This window comes from Mesocricetus auratus, unplaced genomic scaffold, assembly GCF_017639785.1.
Source record: "Mesocricetus auratus isolate SY011 unplaced genomic scaffold, BCM_Maur_2.0 Super-Scaffold_100013, whole genome shotgun sequence".
In the NCBI taxonomy this organism is placed as follows: Eukaryota; Metazoa; Chordata; class Mammalia; order Rodentia; family Cricetidae; genus Mesocricetus; species Mesocricetus auratus.
Window position 1 is genome coordinate 79568909 of NW_024429196.1, and position 18816 is coordinate 79587724.

The following is an 18816-nucleotide window of genomic DNA, read 5'->3' on the forward strand; positions in this document are numbered from 1 at the left end:
CGTATCCATTTTCATTATTTGTTCGTCTGTTAGTGGACACACAGGCTGCTACCGTTTCCTTGCGGTTGTGACTGGAACAGCAGTATATGTGAATGGAGGTGTCTGCGGTGAGGTGAAGAGTCCTGGGGTTTGTGCCCAGGCTTCAAGCAAAGGGTAGTGTGATAACTGTAGTTTGTCTGTCTGTCTCCTCCCTCCTTCCCTCCCTCCCTCCTTTATTGGAATCCTCCACGTTGGTTTCCATGTTGGTGTGTCAGGGTTCACTTCCATGAACAGTAAACTAAGGGTTCTGGATTTCCTTACGTCCTCACCAGCATTTGTTATTGTTTATTTTCTTGACAATAGTCATTCTGACTAGGGTGAAATGTAGTGGCACAGTAGTTTTAATTTGCATTTCCTTAAGGATAAAGGGTGCTTATCATTCTTGTAAGTTACTGACTACTTGTGTTTCTTTTGAGAATGGTCTGTTCAGTTCATTATCCCATTTCTTGTTTGATAGCTTATTCTTTTGATGTTTAGCTTTGGAGTTCTTTATTCCAGATGTTAACCCTGTCTGAAGAATAATTCGCAAGGGTTTTCTCTCAGTTGGTAGGTAGGCTGTGTTCCCTCTATAGACGGTTTCTTTGCGGCTCCTGGTGCTCCTCCCTGTGTGGCTGTCGCTCTAGTCAGGGAGTTCTTGCCGACACCTACATCTGGGGTGTCTGTCCCGATCTGTTTTAGGGTTGTGGGTTTGCAATAAGGTCTTCAATCTACTTTGAGTTGATTTTTGTACTGGGTGAGAGATAAGGATCTAATTTCATTCTTTTGCAAATCAATACTCGGTTCTGCCAGTACAATTATTGAATAAGCTGCCTTTTTCCAGTGTTATGATTTTTGATACCTAAGTTCAAAAATTAGGTAGCCATAGCTGTGTGGGTTTACTTATGGGTCCTCTGTTCTGTTCTGTGGGTCTAAATGTCAAGTTTTTTGCTGTTACTATGCTATCTTTTGCACTGTGGCTGTGTAGTAGAGTTTAAGGACAGGCATTATGATGTCTCCAGCATTGTTCTTTTTGATGAGAATTGCTTTGTCTATCTGTGGTCTGTGTTTCCGTATGAATTTTAGGATTGTTTTTTCTAGTTCTGTCATGAATGTTATTGGAAATTTAATGAGGATTACATTGTAGATTACTTTTAGAAATGTTATTTTCACAATTAATGTTAGTAGATGTATTGGTTAGTTTTTGTCAACTTGACCCAAACCTAAATTTACTCAGGAAGAGGAAATATCAGTTGAGGAATTGCCTGTCCTGTGGAGAAGTCTGTAAGGCATTTTCCAGATTAATGAGTGTTGTGGCATGGCCCAGCACAGTGTGGGGGTGCCGCCCCGGGCAGGTGGGCATGAGCTGTATAAGAAGCAGGCTGAGCAAGCCATGGGGAGCCAGCCAGTGAGCGGTGCTCCTCTGGGATGTGAGAGTCAGCCACTGGGATGTGAAAGCACATAGACCCTCTCCTTTTCCGCACAGAGAGCCTCTGGTCTTTGTTCTTGTCACAGCAACAGAAGGCAAACGAGGGCAGTAAGATGTATGCATCTAGAAATTAATCCATTGTTTTTGTTTGTTAGTCCCTTTTGTTTGAGGGGAATGTTTCCTGCTTAGCAGGATGTAAGGTTGTTTTTGCTTTGGTTTGATTTTTTTTTTGAGCAGGGTTTCCTCTGTATAGCCCTGGTTGGCCTGGAACTCAGAGATCTGCCAGCTTCTTCCTCCCGGTGCTGGGATTAAAGTCGAACACCACCATGCCCAGTGGGATATAAGTCTTCGAAGTCTTTTTTTTTTTTTTTTTTTTTTTTTTGGTTTTTCGAGACAGGGTTTCTCTGTGGCTTTGGAGGCTGTCCTGGAACTAGCTCTTGTAGACCAGGCTGGCCTCGAACTCACAGAGATCCGCCTGCCTCTGCCTCCCAAGTGCTGGGATTAAAGGCGTGCGCCACCAACGCCCGGCTAGTCTTCGAAGTCTTATCCCCCAAGGACCTGGATTTCATTAGTCTGTGTAACAGCTCTTTTCTCATCACTGATTTTATGAGTTGGGGTCTTTTCTTTGCGTTAGTTTTGCTAGAGGTTTGCCAGTCTTGTTACTTATTTCAAAGGACCAGTTCTCTGCATTGTTCTTTTGCTCTCTCTCATTTAGTGTCTGCCCCACGTTGTCATTTACTGGTGTTGGGGTGAGTGCCTTACCCACTGAGCCATCTCCCCAGCTGCTGGTTTTAACGTGAGCGCTTGTAGAGCTGAGCTTTCTTTCTAGGCTGGCATGGCCATGCCCAGACTCTGGGGGGCTTGCTCTTTTGTGATTTCCTTCCTGATTCTCTCAGTGACTTCCTGCTCCTGCCAAAGTGTGTGGTGTTTGTATATTGGGGGTGGGGGTAGCCGTGCGTTTATTTTATCCTTCCTTCCTTGGTCTTGTGCTAAGTTTTGCCAGCTTGACACAAAGTGGGTTCACCTGAGAAGAGGGACGTTAGTTGAGAAGTTATTCCGTTGCATTGGCTTCCAGGTGCATCTGAGGGCAGCTTCTTGCCAGCTGCTTGGCGTGGTGTGGGAGGGCCTGCCTCACGGCCGGCGGGCGGGTGGGTGGGCCTGGGCTGCACAAACCAGCCAGAGAGACAAGCCCCCTCCACTGTCTGCTTCTGTCCCTCCAGGGCGCTGCCCTGAGCTCCTGCTGTCCTTCCCTCCCAAGCAGACTGTCGCCCGCCCGTAAGCCAAGGAAGCCCTTTTCTTCCCCAAGGTCCTTTTGGTCAGTGTTTTATCATAGCCACAGAAAGCAAAATGTGGAGATCTGATAAGATTGGGGGCAGGTGCATAGAGATGACTCAGTGGTTGAAGAGCATTGACTGCTCTTGCAAGAGGGTCAGGGTTTGGTTCCCAGCACCCATAGGGGCCCACAACATCTGTAACTCCAGTTGCAAAAATAAGATGCTCTCTTCCTGCATTGATGAGCTCTAGGCAGACATGTGTTGTACTTGCAGGCAAGCAGTTATCCAGATTTAAAAAGAAGAAAGGAGGGTTTTTATTTTTGTTTTTTTTTTTAACGAGTATTTGTCTTGGGGCTTATGTTGCTGTGATAAAATAGTATCACCAAAAGCGACTCAGCCTGCTTTTTTTTTAACAGCAGCTGGCAGTACTTGCACGTGCCCCACAGTTAGCATCTCTTAAGCCTAATTCCCGTTCCTGATGCTGTGAATGAGTGGCACCTGTAGGCTGGTGTGTTTAAATGTTTGGTTCCCAGTTGGTGGGTGGGGTAGGAAGGATTAGGTGTGGCCTTGAAGGCTTTGCAGCTCGCTCTTGCTAGCTCTGTACCTCCCGCTTGTGAACACACACGGTGTGAGCTCTCAGCTGCTGCCTCAGCACCTTCCTCACTAGCCCTGCCCTGCTTCCCACCATGATGGAAATGGGCTCTCTCTGGAGTCAAGTTCCCAGGACTACCAGTTAAATGGTTCCCTTCACAAGCTGCTTTGGCTGTGAGGCCTGCTAGCTAGTTTAATATTAATTTGACAGAAGCTACACTCATCTGAGGGGAGGAATCTCAATTTAGAAAAGATCTGCGTAAGACCAGGCTGTAGGCAAACCTGTAGGGCATTTTCTTTTTTTTTTTTGTTTTTGTTTTTGTTTTTGTTTTTTTGTTTTTACGAGACAGGGTTTCTCTGTATTGTTTCGGAGGCTATCGGTCCAGCCCGGCCTCGAACTCACAGAGATCTGCCTGCCTCTGCCTCCCGAGTGCTGGGATTAAAGGCGTGCGCCACCACCGCCCGGCGGGCATTTTCTTAATTAGTGATTTGGGGGTGGGAGGACAACTCATTGTGGGTGGTGTCACCCCTGGGCTGGTGGTTCTGGGTGCTTTAAGAAAGCAGGCTGTGCAAGCCTTAGGGAGCAAGCCAGTGAGCAGCATCCTCCATGGCTTCTGCATCAGCTCCTGCCTCTAGGTTCCTGCCCTGTGTGAGTTCTGTCCTCACTGCTTTTGATGACAAACTGTTAACATGGAAGTTCAAGTGAAATAAACCCTTTCTCCACAATTACTTTTAGTAATGGTGTTTCACCAAAGCAATAGAAACCCCAGCTCGGAGAGCGTCTTCACAGAGAAGGAACAGTGTGGCAGACACTGCTTCTGACCTTACCCGCTGGTCTCTCTTTGCTAGCTGACCCATCTCACTGGCCTTTTTTTTTTTTTAACCACTAGGATCCTTTTGAAAATAATGTTTCTATAATGGGATTTTTCTCCTATGCTCATAACCATAGATTTCGTCTTTCATGATGTCAGATATCTCAGAATAACCACTTGTGCTTATTATTTTAAACTGACAGAGAGAGAATGAGGGTGGTGGTGGTGGTGGGGTGTGTGTGTGTGTGTGTGTGTGTGTGTGTGTGTGTGTGTGTGTGTGTGTGTGTACAGCTCGCAGGAATCAGTCCTCCACCCGTGTGGGTCCTGGGGACTTGAGTCATCAGGCAGTGACTGCCTTGCTTGTTGAGCCATTGTGCCAGCCATTGTTACCTCCTCTTGTCCTGTGAAGTGTCCAGTTCCTCTGCTGGGTGTTTGAGCCCAGATATTCCCTTCTCTGATCCATTGTACTTTGTTCAGATCTTTTTATTTGGTTATTATGTTTTTCATTTCCACCATTTTATGTTGGATTTTCTTCAGTATCTCTTTGTTGAATCCCCTTTCATATTCTCCATCACCTTCCTTATTTCTTTCTGCTGTTTGTATTTTTGTACATTATTTTTTTAAGATTTATTTTATGTATGAGGGCTCTATCTGCATGTACACCTTTATGCCAGAAGAGGGCACCAGATCTCATTGCAGATGGCTGTGAGGCACCTTGTGGGTGCTGGGAATTGAATCAGGACTTCGGGAAGGGCAGTCAGTGCTCTTAACTACTGAGCCAGCCCTATTTTTGAACATTCTTAAAATCATCTTTTAAATTCTCTGGGATTTCATCTAGTTCACCCTAAGTGGGTACCATTCCTGGAGGATTAGAAAATTTAGAGGAGCTGTGTTATGCCTATGGAGGTTATAATTAACTAGTAAAAAGAGGAAGGGATAAGGGTGACATGTAGTAAGAATGGTAAGGAAGACCTTTCCTGTAAGCTGGGTGGTGAGGCATAAGAACAGTCCTAAACCTTACTGAGTAACATACAAGCAAACAAAACCATCATGAGACACGTGTGATCTGGGCCAGAAAGAAGGTTGTTGTGTAATGACAGGGTCTGAGAGAAAGGACCAGGGGATCAGAAAATAAAGAAGATAGGAAAGCTGGCCTCAGAAGGTCTTTCACAAGCAAGGTCTTGCCAAGAAAGTTCATTAACAAGTACAGCATCTCTCATACACAGTTTGCAGAAGCAAAATGGACAGAGTCAGCAGGAAGGTAATTGAGTAATGCTACTCAGAGACACAGGATGTCTCAGGTGTGCCTCAGATCTAAGGTTCCTTGAGACTGATGACCACAGCCCTTCAAGGAGTGGGAAAACTGAGTTCCCAGGATCCAAAACCATAGCTCCCCAAAGGCCCTGGCCCCAGGCTATTACTGGCCTTGCTGAGCATGGTCCTGGTTTTAGCCAAGGAACTAAGTTCCTTCTTGTATATCAGGGCTTCAGGAAAAGTCCTGGGACTGGACTGGCCCTCAGCACACATGACAGGAGTAGAGATAAAATCGTAGGAAGTAATCAGTCAGAGGGTATTTGTGGGGTGAATTTGCTGGCACAGATGTGCTGGTCTGAAAGGTGAAGCCCTTGGATCCTCCAGCTCAGCAGGCCCAGGCGCCGTGTGAAGGCACAGGAGTGGGAGTCTCTGTCTCTGCAGCCTTCTTGTCCTCTGAGGTCTCGGAGTGTGGGAGAGGGGAGCTCGTAGGCTCTTTCCTGGTAGATCCCTTAAACCCCCCCCCACACACATACATACACACACACACCACACAAACACACCATACTCACACCGAGTCCACCCACACATACACACACACACACCACACACATACACACACACACCACACACACACACACACACCACACACATACATACACACATACCACACACACACCACACACACACCACACAAACACACCACACACACATACCTCACACCGAGTCCACCCACACATATACACACACACACCACACACATACACATACATACACACCTACATTCACACATACACACACACACCATACACACACATACACACACCATACACACACATACACACACACCACACAAACACACCACACTCACACCGAGTCCACCCACACATACACACACACCATACACACATACACACACACCACACACATACACATACATACACACACACCACACACACACCACACATACACACACACACCACACACACACACACACACACACACACACACACACACACACACACACACACACCGCACACACCGAGTCCACCGTGGCCTCTTCTGGTTACTGGACTGTGTGTGAGGAGCAGCACTTCTTGTAGTTTCTACTGTGTTCCCTCTGGCATCTTCCGATTGTTCCCCCTCCCTTCATCCTCCCACCTCATCCCCCAGCATTCCTCACTCTTCACCTGTGATTGGCCAGAGTAGAAAACCAAAGTTGACATTGAAACTTTCTGACACTTTCTGCCAGTGAGTTCTGTCTTACATCTGAACATTGAAATCATTGAGACTGCTTTAGAAGCATTGTTGGAGTCCCATGTGGGGTTGGCTGGTTTGGAATGGTGTTTGAAGGTCAGGTTTAGAATGATCTCTGCTTCATTTTAAAACTCGACTTTGAGGACTTTGTCGTTGTCGTCCCTGTGGTCCTCATCATCCTTCTGTGTGTGCCCCCACCCACCCCAGTCTCTGCTGCTTTCTCTCCTTCCCTTTGTTGGATGGAACTAGATGTGGTGCATGCCTGGTGATTGCTTTACAACTGACCTTCGTGTCCAGCTCATGAACTCTGTTTGGATTCGCAGTTCACTCAAAGTGTTTTGTACATTTAAGTAAAATTGAATCTTTAAGTGTGATTTTACCATTGTTCCTGTAACAACAAAGACTAAATGTTGACCCTGTGTTGTTTAAAAACAACCAGAGAGGTAGCAGTTGTTTCTGTGAGAAAGTTTATAACATGGTAAACTACATTAGTAACTTTAAAAATGATTTTTAAATTTGTGATACTTATTGGAATATTAAGATGGTCACTTGCTTGTTAATTTTCAATTTTGTTTTCTTTTCTTCACCTACTTTATAAAGATCTTGAAAGCACCACTGTGATTGAGTGATAATCAATCCTTAGAAATCAAGCATTTTGTGTTAGTGTTGAAACTTAAACCTCATTGTGTATTATTCAAGTAACTTTTCACTTTTATTCTTTTAGAACTGAAGTTGGGAGAACTGCTTCATGATAAGCTGTGAGTATCAGTGTGCTTTGAAATAGTGTAATACTTTAATCTTGTTTTCTCATGTAGAATATTCCTTGAAGTCCAAGTCAGTTTATGCCACAAAGCTGTGAAAATGAGTTATGAATACAATTTCAACTTGAGTGAGCTGTCTTGAGTGGCTGGCCTGGTTAAGATGTGAAACTTAACAATGTGGGTCCCTTTTCATGAAGGTGGACACACTGAGAGCATGGGATTTCTTGAAGAAAACTGTCAGTTGTGTGTCTAGTGTGGCAGCTCTATTGATGACTGAATGCTGGTGTGGAAGAAAATTGAAGACCCCCAAGAGAAACAAAAGGAAGTACTACTGGCTGTTGATGTTTTTCTGTTTGTTCCCCCATGGTGCTGAAAACACACTGCGGCCAGGCTACTTCAGGGTGAGGACTACACAATCTTGAGTTAGCAAGTAGATACAATTAGAACTGCCTGGTTGACTGGAGGAGCAGGAAGAGGCTGAAATTTGCTCTTAAAACCTTATTCTTTGCATGCTAACCTAGAAAACTTTCAAAACACCTGGCTGGATCCAAGTTGCATATTTGGTAAGTCAGCTTGAGAACAGTGAATTTGCAACACCTTCCCAAGTGAGATAAGTAGCTAATCTAATGGAGAGCTGTCTTAGTTTGGGTTTTTATTGCTGTGAAAAGACACCATGACCACGGTACCTCTCACAAGCAGAACATTTCATTGTGGTGGTGTTTACTTAGAGTTTCAGAGATACAGTCCATTATTGTGAAGGGGAACATGGCAACACACATGCAAGCAGACAGCAGGACGTGGACTGAGACATCGGGCAGAATCCTGGGTATAGGAAACCTCAAAGCCTGCCCCTACCATGACACACTTCCTCCTATAAGGCCATCCCCACTCCAGGAAAGTCACACCTCCCAATGGTGCCACTCCCTATGAGATTATAGGGGCCAATTGCATTCAGGCCACCACAAGAATTTAGAATATTTCTGCAGTTGCTTTTTCCCTTATAACTTGTAGATTATCAGAGAAGGGTTTTGTTTTCTTGTTTTGCAGGTTTAGAATGTAAATCTGATTTTTCAAATTGTATGAATATATTAGGATTTTCCCATGTGATAAGTGGTTTTTCTCAACAGTGTTGACTGGTGTTTCCAGTAGTGTGAAATTCCTTCTTTTTGCTTAATTCCCATAGAACCTGGGTATGGACTGTTCATAGAGTTACATTATTCTGTGTTTTCTGCACTGTAAGCATATGGCCAGAGTGTATTGACCTGAACATTACATTAGTGTCACAACAGGAAGTTTGTCTCCATGGAGTTTATTTTGTTTCTTTAAAACTGGGTGTTGAACCCAGTCATTTCATGTACTGGGCAGGCTTTTTACCATTGAGTTACGTCACCCGCCCTTAAAGCTCTTTTCTACATGTTTCTGTTGGCTTTTAGTGTGTGTATTTAGTATTGATTCTGTTGAAGACTAGCAATGCAGAGTGATGGGGCAACGGTTAGTCAGGCTGTTAGCTAGGTCTCTTGAGGCATATCCCAATTCTTTCTTATCAGTTTCCAGTATATAGTAACTATTTTCCATGGTGAATAGTCAGAACTTCTGGATTGTTTTACATTGTATAATTGCCAAAATGTTGGACTTTGTAAATCAATTATCGTATCATTAAGATATGAAGAAAATGAAACTACAGTTGGGGAGATGTCTCAGTTGATAAAGTGTTTGCCTTGTAAATATGTGGACCTGAGTTAATCTCTAGAATCCTGTAAAATCCAGAAATGGGGAGGCAGAGACAAGAGGGTAACTGGGGCATTGCAGCCAGAGAGCCAGCTTAATTAGTGAGCTCCATGCCAGTAAGAGATTCGTGTCAAAGGATGACACCTGAGCCCATCCTCCAGCTTACGTGCACACACAGCATGCACATGCATGCACATGCATGCACATACATGTGTACACAAGCACCCACACATTCAAAAAAAGATACATGGAAAATGAAAACAATCACACATGACAGCTTATTCTGAAAGTTAAAGAAAATGACTTAAGGAGTATGAAGTTGTTGGGCAGGGGTTGGTCTCTTTTTTCCAGAGCTGCTGATCCGAGTCCTGTTGAAAGGAGCATAGGGCGTTCTCATTCTTTCCTCCTCAGAATGTGAAGGGTAGTGCGTATAGTGAGCACATGAATTATGTGCTAAATGATGACTAATTGAAATGGAAATTTTAGCAAATTATACATATAATACAAATAAATATGTGGAATACTGTAGTTGTTAAAGTACCATGATAAATCATGTGCCATTGTAGAAATCTGGTTTCAAAAACGGCTTGTGGGTTCATTTATTTGTAGATTTGGTCTTTTTGAAGCCATGTCTGCTATTGAAATGATGGATCCCAAGATGGATGCTGGTATGATTGGAAACCAAGTGAATCGGAAGGTTCTCAATTTTGAACAAGCTGTCAAGGTAGTTACTGTATTTTCTATGTCCCTGACCTTTTCTCCTTCTTCTTTTTGTTTTTTTTTTTTTTGAGACAGGGTTTCTCTGTGGCTTCAGAGGCTGTCCTAGAACTAGCTCTTGTAGACCAGGCTGGTCTCGATATCACAGATATCCTCCTGCCTCTGCCTCCCGAGTGCTGGGATTAAAGGTGTGCGCCACCAACACCAGCTTGTCCCTGATTTTTTAATGTTAAAATGTGCTTGGCCAGGCAGTGGTGGCGCACGCCTTTAATCCCACCACTCAGGAGGCAGAGGCAGGTGGATCTCTGTGAATTCAAGGCCAGACTGGCCTACAGAGTGTTTTTCTGGACAGAGAAACCCTGTTTTGAAAAAACATCAAAACCCATGCTTAACAGTGAAATTATACAGGCTGTTGAACTGTGTTCTTGAAGCCTCTCAGACACAAGAATTAGCGTACTTTAAAGCAGGTATGATGGCTCTTCCCTGTAGGCTCAGCACTTGGGAGGTGGAGGCAGGGGGAATCAGGAGGACCCAGATCACCCTGGTCTCCACATGACTCCTCAGACAGAACAAGAAACAGGATTTTCTTCCTAAGAACAAAAATTAAGTTGGCGTTTTGGTTTTATCAGATGTTAGTGTTTTCTTTGAATTATTTGTTTTAATAAATACCTAATTTTAAAATGCAAACACAGGTGTACATAATAACTTTTTTAAACTTTCTGTTTGTATGCTTCCTCCTTTATAGGACGGCACCGTCAAAATTAAAGATCTCACCTTGCCTGAATTGATAGGAATAATGGATACCTGTTTTTGCTGTTTGGTAAGATTTAAAACAAGACTGTTTGCTAAACTGTGGCTTACCTGAATCTTTGAATTCAAAGTGTGTGCACCATATTGAATATGAAACTATGAAGAGTCAGGCCTCAGAAGCAGACACAGGACTCCCGGGCTAAGCTAAGCCACAAGAAGTGCTTCGTCCTCCGGCCGGCACGGCTGTGGTCACGTGTTGTGTTAAGTGGGTGCTTTGTTTCAGTGAAGATAGGACTGCAGCCATTATCCAGATGCTGCTTTGTTTCCAAGTTATCAAGGAAAATCTGTAATTGAGGTTCCATGAGATGAGCATGGTTGAAAGTGTGGACTAGCTTTGGAGATACGCTTTGCTGCTCTAGGACAGACTTGTCATGAACTAGCTGTCCTCTGCAACAAAAGCATTCTAGTGACTTACCTGTGCAGGATACGTTTTCTCGTGTGTGTGTGTGTGTGTGTGTGTGTGTGTGTGGCATTTGTTGACTTGTCCATTAGGCAGTATTGGTAATGGAGTGTGTCAGAAGCACATGCACACTAGTGGTTGTTGACGTGTGCTGCTTTCCACCTAGGCCTTGCTTATTGGAGGCTCCAGCATCTTACTGTGATGCCTGAGGCTGCGGTGCTGAAAGGGGTACAAGCAGAGTTCTGTCTCTGTCTTGAAAGATTTATTGCTTTTAGTAATACACTCTTCCTAAAGGCATAGGGAAGGAAGATTGCTGGGAACAGATGTGCAGAGAAACAATCCTGATAACTAGACAGTGGTTTTGGATGTTGTTACATGGGATTGTGAAGAGCCCAGGCCTTTGACCGGAATGTTCATAGCACTGTTGTCAGAGGGAGGACTGTGCAGGCAGAGCCAGAATGGATGTTATCCCTGTAGAAGGATGGAGAGGCAGGCAGAGGGAGCAGTGTCTTCAAAGCTGAGCACAGCTGTGTGCGACTGCAGACTGTTTCCCAGAGTCGGGGCTTTAAAGACACAGTCTTTATCATCCGGAAAATCTTCTGCAGAACCATCATTCTCAGTTCACACCTTAATTATGTCATTTCCCGTCCATCTCTCACTGTATCTTCTAGTGACATGTTCTCCTGCGGCTGCATAGTCCTTGGGTGTTACAGTAAAATGCAGCAGTATAAACCTGGGGAAACTTATCTAAATTTGCTGACTTTGCTCCCTTGCATGTGGAAGGAGGAAAATCACCTCTTTTCTAAAAAGACTAGAGAAGCATGGGTGAGATGCATGAAGAGTGTCGAGCATAATTTTGGCAAGATGGCAGTTAGAACTGACTTGGCTTTCCACCCTCTAGCTTACGGAGAAACAGGGTTGATGTTTATCTTTGTTGTGGGAAGGTCCTTCTTGTTGGAGTAGAGAGTCCTGTATGGGAGGCAAGAGCACTGTAGTGTGGTTTATGTAATGATGTAAAGGAGACTGTTCTGGTGTTGAGTTAGTGATGGACCTGGTCAGTTGTCAGACTGAGTTCCCTAACATGTAAGGTTTTACTGATTGCATTGTGGAATTCTTTGCTTTTGAATGCTATATGGTTTCTCCACTTTGATTAGACACTAAGATGTTGTAGACTGGATTATCAGGTTTAAGGCTGTTTCTCATAGATGGCTAAGCACTTCAGTGCAGAAGGAGCACTGTGTTGTGAAAATCTGAACTATAGAGTCCTTAGAGCACTTAGCTTTATGCACAGAGGAGTTTCTTGTTCCAAAGTGTTTTGGAGACTCAGACTATATAGGTTTCTTAAACAGTGTAGCCAGGAAGCAAGTCCTGTCTTCTGTGGCATTCTCCTTAATTATCTTCTCAATCTCACGATTAATTATACTGATAGGGGTCTAGGACTCTGACTCAGTTTAGACATTGCAAACCTGTATACCGCTGTAAGTGATTAATCCATTCCTTCTCTCTCTGTCACAGATCACATGGCTAGAAGGCCATTCCCTGGCACAGACAGTATTCACCTGTCTTTACATTCATAACCCAGACTTCATAGAAGATCCTGCCATGAAAGCTTTTGCTCTGGGAATCTTGAAGATCTGTGACATTGCAAGGGAAAAAGTAAATAAAGCTGCTGTTTTTGAAGAGGTAAAGAAACCCGGAAGCTCATTGGCCATCTTACCTTGCTGTAGATGAATGATTCTGTGATGCATATATATGTATGATGCACGCCGATGTCCACATGTATAGCTAAGGAATAGTAATTAAAACGCCTTCTGGCTTCATAACGGGAAGGTGTGGGTGGGTTGTCACTGGGACCTCCATCTCCCCAATAAACCACACAGACTTATTAATTAAAAGTGCTCTTGGCTGATAGCTTAGGTTTGTTACTGACTCGGGCACCCCCAACTTGTTTTGTTTAACCCACAGGCTATCAAATGTCCTATTGCCATTTTTCTTTGAGTGATGCTACTTGAGAGTACTTAACCTCTAGACCACTGACAAGCAGCTAAAGCCAAGGACAGAAAGCAGTATTTAATGTCTAGGTATCTGATTGTGTACCTACAAGGAAGGCTAGCTGTATAATGGCAGTATCGAGACGTGCTGTTTCCAAGTAAATAGTCACTTTGTTAGAAAAACACGGTTGCTGCTATCCAAGAGCATAATCCCTCCTTTTTTGTTTAGGAAGATTTCCAGTCAATGACATACGGATTTAAAATGGCCAACAGTGTGACAGATCTTCGAGTTACAGGTATAAGCCATTCACAGAGAAAAATCACAACAGTACTTTGTAGGTTTTGTATTTTGCTTGTTTTAAAACTTAATGTTCTCATTCTAGGAATGCTGAAAGATGTGGAAGATGACATGCAAAGGAGAGTAAAGGTCCGTTTTCCTTCCCTTTGGTTTAGGGCTTGATTGGTTTTTTTTGAAACAAGGTTTGACTGTGTAATTCTGGCTGGCCTGGAAGTCACTATGTAGACCAGGCTGGGCTTGAACTCACTTCACTCTGCTCGCCTTCGTCTCGTTCATGCTAGAGTTAAGGCATGCACCATCAGGCTTAGCCAGGCCCTCTGTAAAAAATGATAGGGATGATGTTGGGGGGTTTTGTTTGTTTGTTCGTTTTTTCTCGGTGTAGCCCTGGCTGTCCTGGAACTCATTCTGTAGGCCAGGCTGGCTTCTAAATCAGATCCCTCTGCCTCCCGAGTGCTGAGACTTTTAAAGACAGTGGTATTGTGGGCCATATACTTTCCTTCTGCTACTTTGTTTTGCTTTTGTTGTTTTAATACCTGCTTATTTTCATGATCTTTCTAATTTATAAAGAAATAGATGCATAAAACATTCATAGGAAAAAGATAAACACTGGACACAGCCTTTTTTCTTTCAGATAGTTTTGTGTATGCCCAGTAAATTAACCTCTTTCTTTACTTCTCTAGGTTTGTGTTTGTCTTAATTTACTTTATTTTTTAATTTTAGAGTACTCGAAGTCGACAAGGAGAAGAGAGAGATCCAGAAGTTGAACTAGAAGTAATTGCCCTTATTTTCTGTAGATAAGATCAGAGAAGCCCATCTTGAGTGCTGCGGTTCTCTGAGCTGCACTGTGATTTATGGAAACCCTTTCATGGTACTTCTGCAAGGGCTTCATTTCTGTAGAGTGGTAATGCAGCTCTTTTGATTATCTGATTTCAAAACTCTTCAGAATTCCTGGGAAGCAGGAATTAGAAAAAAAAGATCACTTATAGATGTGTTTCAAAACTTAGCACAGTCAAAAATTTCCATACCATCAAAAGTTGCTGAACTTTTTAACCCCTTCCTAACTGCTAACTACATGTTTTTGAGATAATAGCCTAGCCCTGACTTTGAACTGGAGTGCAGTATAGTTTCTTTTCTGTTTCAAAAGAGTAGGTGTTGTTAACTAGTTTTTGGTGGCTTCTTTTGTAGGCATTTACAAAGCCAAGTAGAAGCCTGTTTGCTGTAGTGAGTGACTGGCACTTTAAAGATTTAGGAGTCGCAAGGGTTAAAATGTAGTCTCTCTGCGGCCATGCTTGGCCCTGCTTCTCACCACACTTCTGTGTTTCTGGTTCCAGCACCAGCAGTGCTTGGCAGCGTTCAGCAGAGTGAAGTTCACCCGCGTGCTGCTGACAGTGCTCATCGCCTTTACTAAGAAGGAGGTGAGAGGATTGCCGTGGTCGGCGCAGGGTGGCACAGTGCCCTCCTGGTCTCACAGTTGTCTGTGTTTGGTATAGTTATACCACAGCATATCTACCTGTGCCTCTGGGAAACGTGATTACTGCTTTACTGTCATGTCTGTAGATAGGTAATTCTTTTTCCTGGATTCCTCCCACCCCATATTTGTGAATGGCTGTGTAGTATTGGAATTTTTTCCCTTTTCACACTTGACTTTATCTCTGATCTTTTATCTTAAAAAGTCAGCTTATACCATAAGCCAGAAATATTTACCATTTTATTTTTTAATGCATCAAATAAGATACAGATTGGGAAACAGTCTGCAGTCGCACACAGCTGCGCTCAGCTTTGAAGACAAATGCTTTGTATCCTGTCAGGATTGGGCATCCTGCATTAAGTGACTGCTTTGTGAGGACCCATGTTAGCACAGTGTGCGCTGGGTCTCGGTGCTGTTGTAGGACCTCCTCTTCTCTGTGTGTTAGCACAGTGTGCACTGGGTCTCGGTGCTGTTGTAGGACCTCCTCTTCTCTGTGTGTTAGCACAGTGTGCACTGGGTCTCGGTGCTGTTGTAGGACCTCCTCTTCTCTGTGTCTTATAGTTAACGTGTGTGTTTCCGTGGTTTGTTTGCTAGACCAGTGCTGTTGCAGAGGCTCAGAAACTAATGGTCCAAGCAGCAGACCTTCTTTCTGCCATCCACACTTCATTGCACCATGGCATCCAGGCTCAGAATGGCACTACCAAAGGAGGTAATTCTCAGTGTTTGCTCTTATATTTCTCTGTCAAAACATGTACTACAGTTAGCTCTGACTTTGATTTAACTCAGTCTGCCTGGACTTTGGGGTGTTTCTTCTGAATACTTCAGAGTGCTTTAGGCTTCTTTGTAGATTTAGTCTATGTTGGAAACAACTGATAAAACTTGGCCCTATCGTGTATCTTACTGTTGGACTCTGTATGTACCCTGTCTTGTGTTTGTACTATGATGCCAGCAGTAACTTAGTTTTTGACCGTCTCCTTTCTTTACTTCTTTGAGAAAGCCACTAACGTCGTTGTGTAGTGCACCTCACTCCACAGGGCAGGCCCAGTGTATAGTTCACCTCACTCCACAGGGCAGGCCCAGTGTCCTGAGGTTCATTGTACTCACAGGTGCCTGCCTTCACACTGCACTGGAATTGTGCATGAGATTCTGGACCCTTAGGAATAGAGCGCTTGACATGTTGATGCGTCATATATTTTATATGTGAAATAAGGGTTAATAGGAGTGATGTATCTTCGCTGTAAAATTCACCAGTGGGTCAATATTTTCAAGTGTGCAGCAACACTAATTATCCCTAAAACTCCTGAGGTGGTATTTGTAGTCTTAATATTATTGAGGTGTAAAATATCCACAACTCTGAAACACAACTAGTTTGGGAAATGTTTATTTAAAAAAAAAAAAAAAGACTTAACATGTAAAAGTAGCTTACTTGTGATTCCTGAAATTCTGTGTTCAAATTAGCTTCTAGGCATGTTTCTTGGAATTTTCTTTATTATATTGATGTAGCTATGTCCACTACCACTCTGGGTAGTGCCATTCTCTACGCTAGGTCCTGAAGCAATACATGGAGGAAAGGAGCCGTGTGGTGATGTTATTTGTGATTTATTAAAGCTTGCCTGAGGATTCAGAAAGCAGAATCAGCCACAAACAGAGAAGCCAGACACACACCTTTAATCTCAGAAGCCAGAAGCTAGGAGGTGGTGGTACACATCTTTAATCCTGAGACTCAGGGTTAAGAGGTAGACAGATCTTTCTGAGTTCAAGGCCACCCAGGGATACATGAGATTGAATCAGTCTAAAAGAGTAACAGATAACACGACTTTAATGCCAGCAATAGAGGGGTATAAAAGAATAAAAGATAGAAGCAGGGTCTTTAGTAGTCAGTAGGAGTCATTCATTCTCTAGCCACACTGAGGAGAGGCAGCAGTTTGAGGCTTGGTGAAGAGCTCTTGCGTGTGAATCAGCCATTTCAGCCTGAGCTTGAGGTGAGAGCTAGTGGCTGGGGGCTTTGCTTTCCTGATCCTCAGGATGAACCCCAATATCATCTTTTATTCATATTAACAGAGCAGAGAGCAAACTTGCATGCATTTCTTCTTTCTGCTCTCAGCTGCAGATGTGACAGCTGCTTAAGGTTTCTGCTGCGCTGAGTTCCTACAGTGATGGACTGTGAGCTGTAACTGTGAGCCTATTGAACCTTTCTCGTGTCCAGTGGTTTCTCTCAGCAGAGACGACTGACACTGAGACACTACGTGTCACTCATTGAGTTGCCTGCTTGTGTGAGGCCTGAGAGTTCATGTATTCAGAGCTAAAGAACTTTTCTTGATAACCTCAGACTTATGTTATAAAAAGGTCACTGTCAATTTCTCCTGCCTCAGCTTTGCAAGTGCTGGGATTACAGGTGTGTGTCACCAGGTCCCATGTCTGGTTTGGTGTGTTTGCGTTGTTAGGATTGGACTCAGAGCCTCATGCATGCAAGCGCTCTGCCACTGAGCTATATCTTCACTCCCCACCCCCCAGTTCTCCGCTTAAATTTTTTGTTGTCATTGTTTTATTTTTTTCAAGACATGGTTTCTCTGTGTAGTCCTGCCTATCCTGGAACTCACTTTGTAGACCAGGCTAGCCTCAAATTCAAGAGAACTGCCTGTCTCGGCCTCCCAAGTGCTGGGATTAAAGGCGTGCACCACCACCATCCAGCAAAATTATTTTTAAAGAGTGCAGATGTATATGGGATAATGATATGCCTAATTGTAATTGGGAACAAAGCATTTTTACTTTTTCCCCACATAAAATGATAAAGTCAGTGAATATAGTTGGGAATGGGATTTGTGTGTATAATCTCCCCACATGTAATGGATTTGTGAACCTGATCTCATGGCACTGGAGAGATAGCCCAGCAGTTAAGAGCACTGGTGGCTTTTCCAGGGGGCCACCTTCAACGCCCTCATCCTCATGGCAGCTCGCAACTGTCCCTAACTCTGGTCCTGGGGATCTGACGCTCTCTTCGGGACTCCATGGGTAATGCACACACATAACTGACAAGAGAAAAACAGCATTCATGGAGCCAAGAGGGAGTTGATATTTTCTGTTGAGTCTCGGGAAATCACTGAGGTCTTCCCAGTGCTCCCTCAGGGCACTGTGCTGTAGCTTATGGGGCAGGCGGGAGATTGCAGAGAAGGTACAGAGGTGAGGAGTGCTGACTGCTCTTGCGGAGGGTCTGGATTTGATTCCCTCTGCTACACGGTGGCTCACAACTGCCTGCAACTTCAGTTCCGGGCTCTGATGCCTTTGACCTCCATGGGCTCCTGGCTGCACGTGGTTCTCATAAATTCATGCAGGCATACATCCATACATAAGTAAATAAAAAATACATTTTAAGCTTTTGTGGTAGGGAAATTCAGGCTGTGTTTTACACAAAAGCTGAGGTGGTGGTGAAAGGGACTAATGGGGTGAAGGAGCATCACACACGTCAGAGAAGAAGAAGAGCAGTGGGAACCAGAGTCCCTGCCAGCTGGTCACTGATGGAAGGTGGGCAAAGCCCTGCGTGAGACAAGGTCGCTGCCCTTCAGGACGGTGGGGCTGAGCTCCCGCTTTCTGAGAGAGACAGTGTTCGCAGTTGCCTCCTTTTTTTTTTTTAAAGATTTACTTATTTATTACGAATACAACACCCTGCCTCCATGTACACATCAGAAGAGGGCACCAGATGTCATTACAGATGGTTGTGAGCCACCATGTGGTTGCTGGGAATTGAACGCATGATCTCTGGAAGAGCAGTCAGTGCTCTTAACCTCTGAGCCATCTCTCCAGCCCCTCGCAGTTGCCTTTTGAGATGAATAGGTGAGAAGGCTGTGGGCCAACTGTTTTCATCTGAGTCTGCAGTTGTATTGGTCTCGTATAAGAGTAATTCATAGAAGTCACCGCCAGGAGAGAGACGTTATTGTGGAGAAGAAAACCTGGGCCTGTAGCAGCCACAAAGATGAGACAGACTGGGCATCAGAGCACTGCTCAGAGTGTTGTAGT

General features: G+C 44.0%; 1 protein-coding gene across 3 annotated transcripts in view; it reads left to right on the top strand.

The window, feature by feature from the left end:
• The window catches only part of Naa35 (N-alpha-acetyltransferase 35, NatC auxiliary subunit), a 46090-nt gene that overhangs the window by 3271 nt on the left and 24003 nt on the right, over positions 1–18816 (top strand). For 2 of the 3 annotated variants that reach the window (XM_005078418.4, XM_040756113.1), the window contains exons 3-11: positions 7354–7387; positions 9728–9842; positions 10581–10655; positions 12561–12728; positions 13266–13332; positions 13420–13463; positions 14055–14105; positions 14666–14749; positions 15397–15511. In XM_005078418.4, the coding sequence (XP_005078475.1) occupies positions 7354–7387; positions 9728–9842; positions 10581–10655; positions 12561–12728; positions 13266–13332; positions 13420–13463; positions 14055–14105; positions 14666–14749; positions 15397–15511 (753 nt within the window). Of the gene's footprint in view, positions 1–7353; positions 7388–7780; positions 7954–9727; positions 9843–10580; positions 10656–12560; positions 12729–13265; positions 13333–13419; positions 13464–14054; positions 14106–14665; positions 14750–15396; positions 15512–18816 lie in introns of all 3 variants that reach the window. The other variant, XM_021232047.2, reaches the window with a different exon arrangement.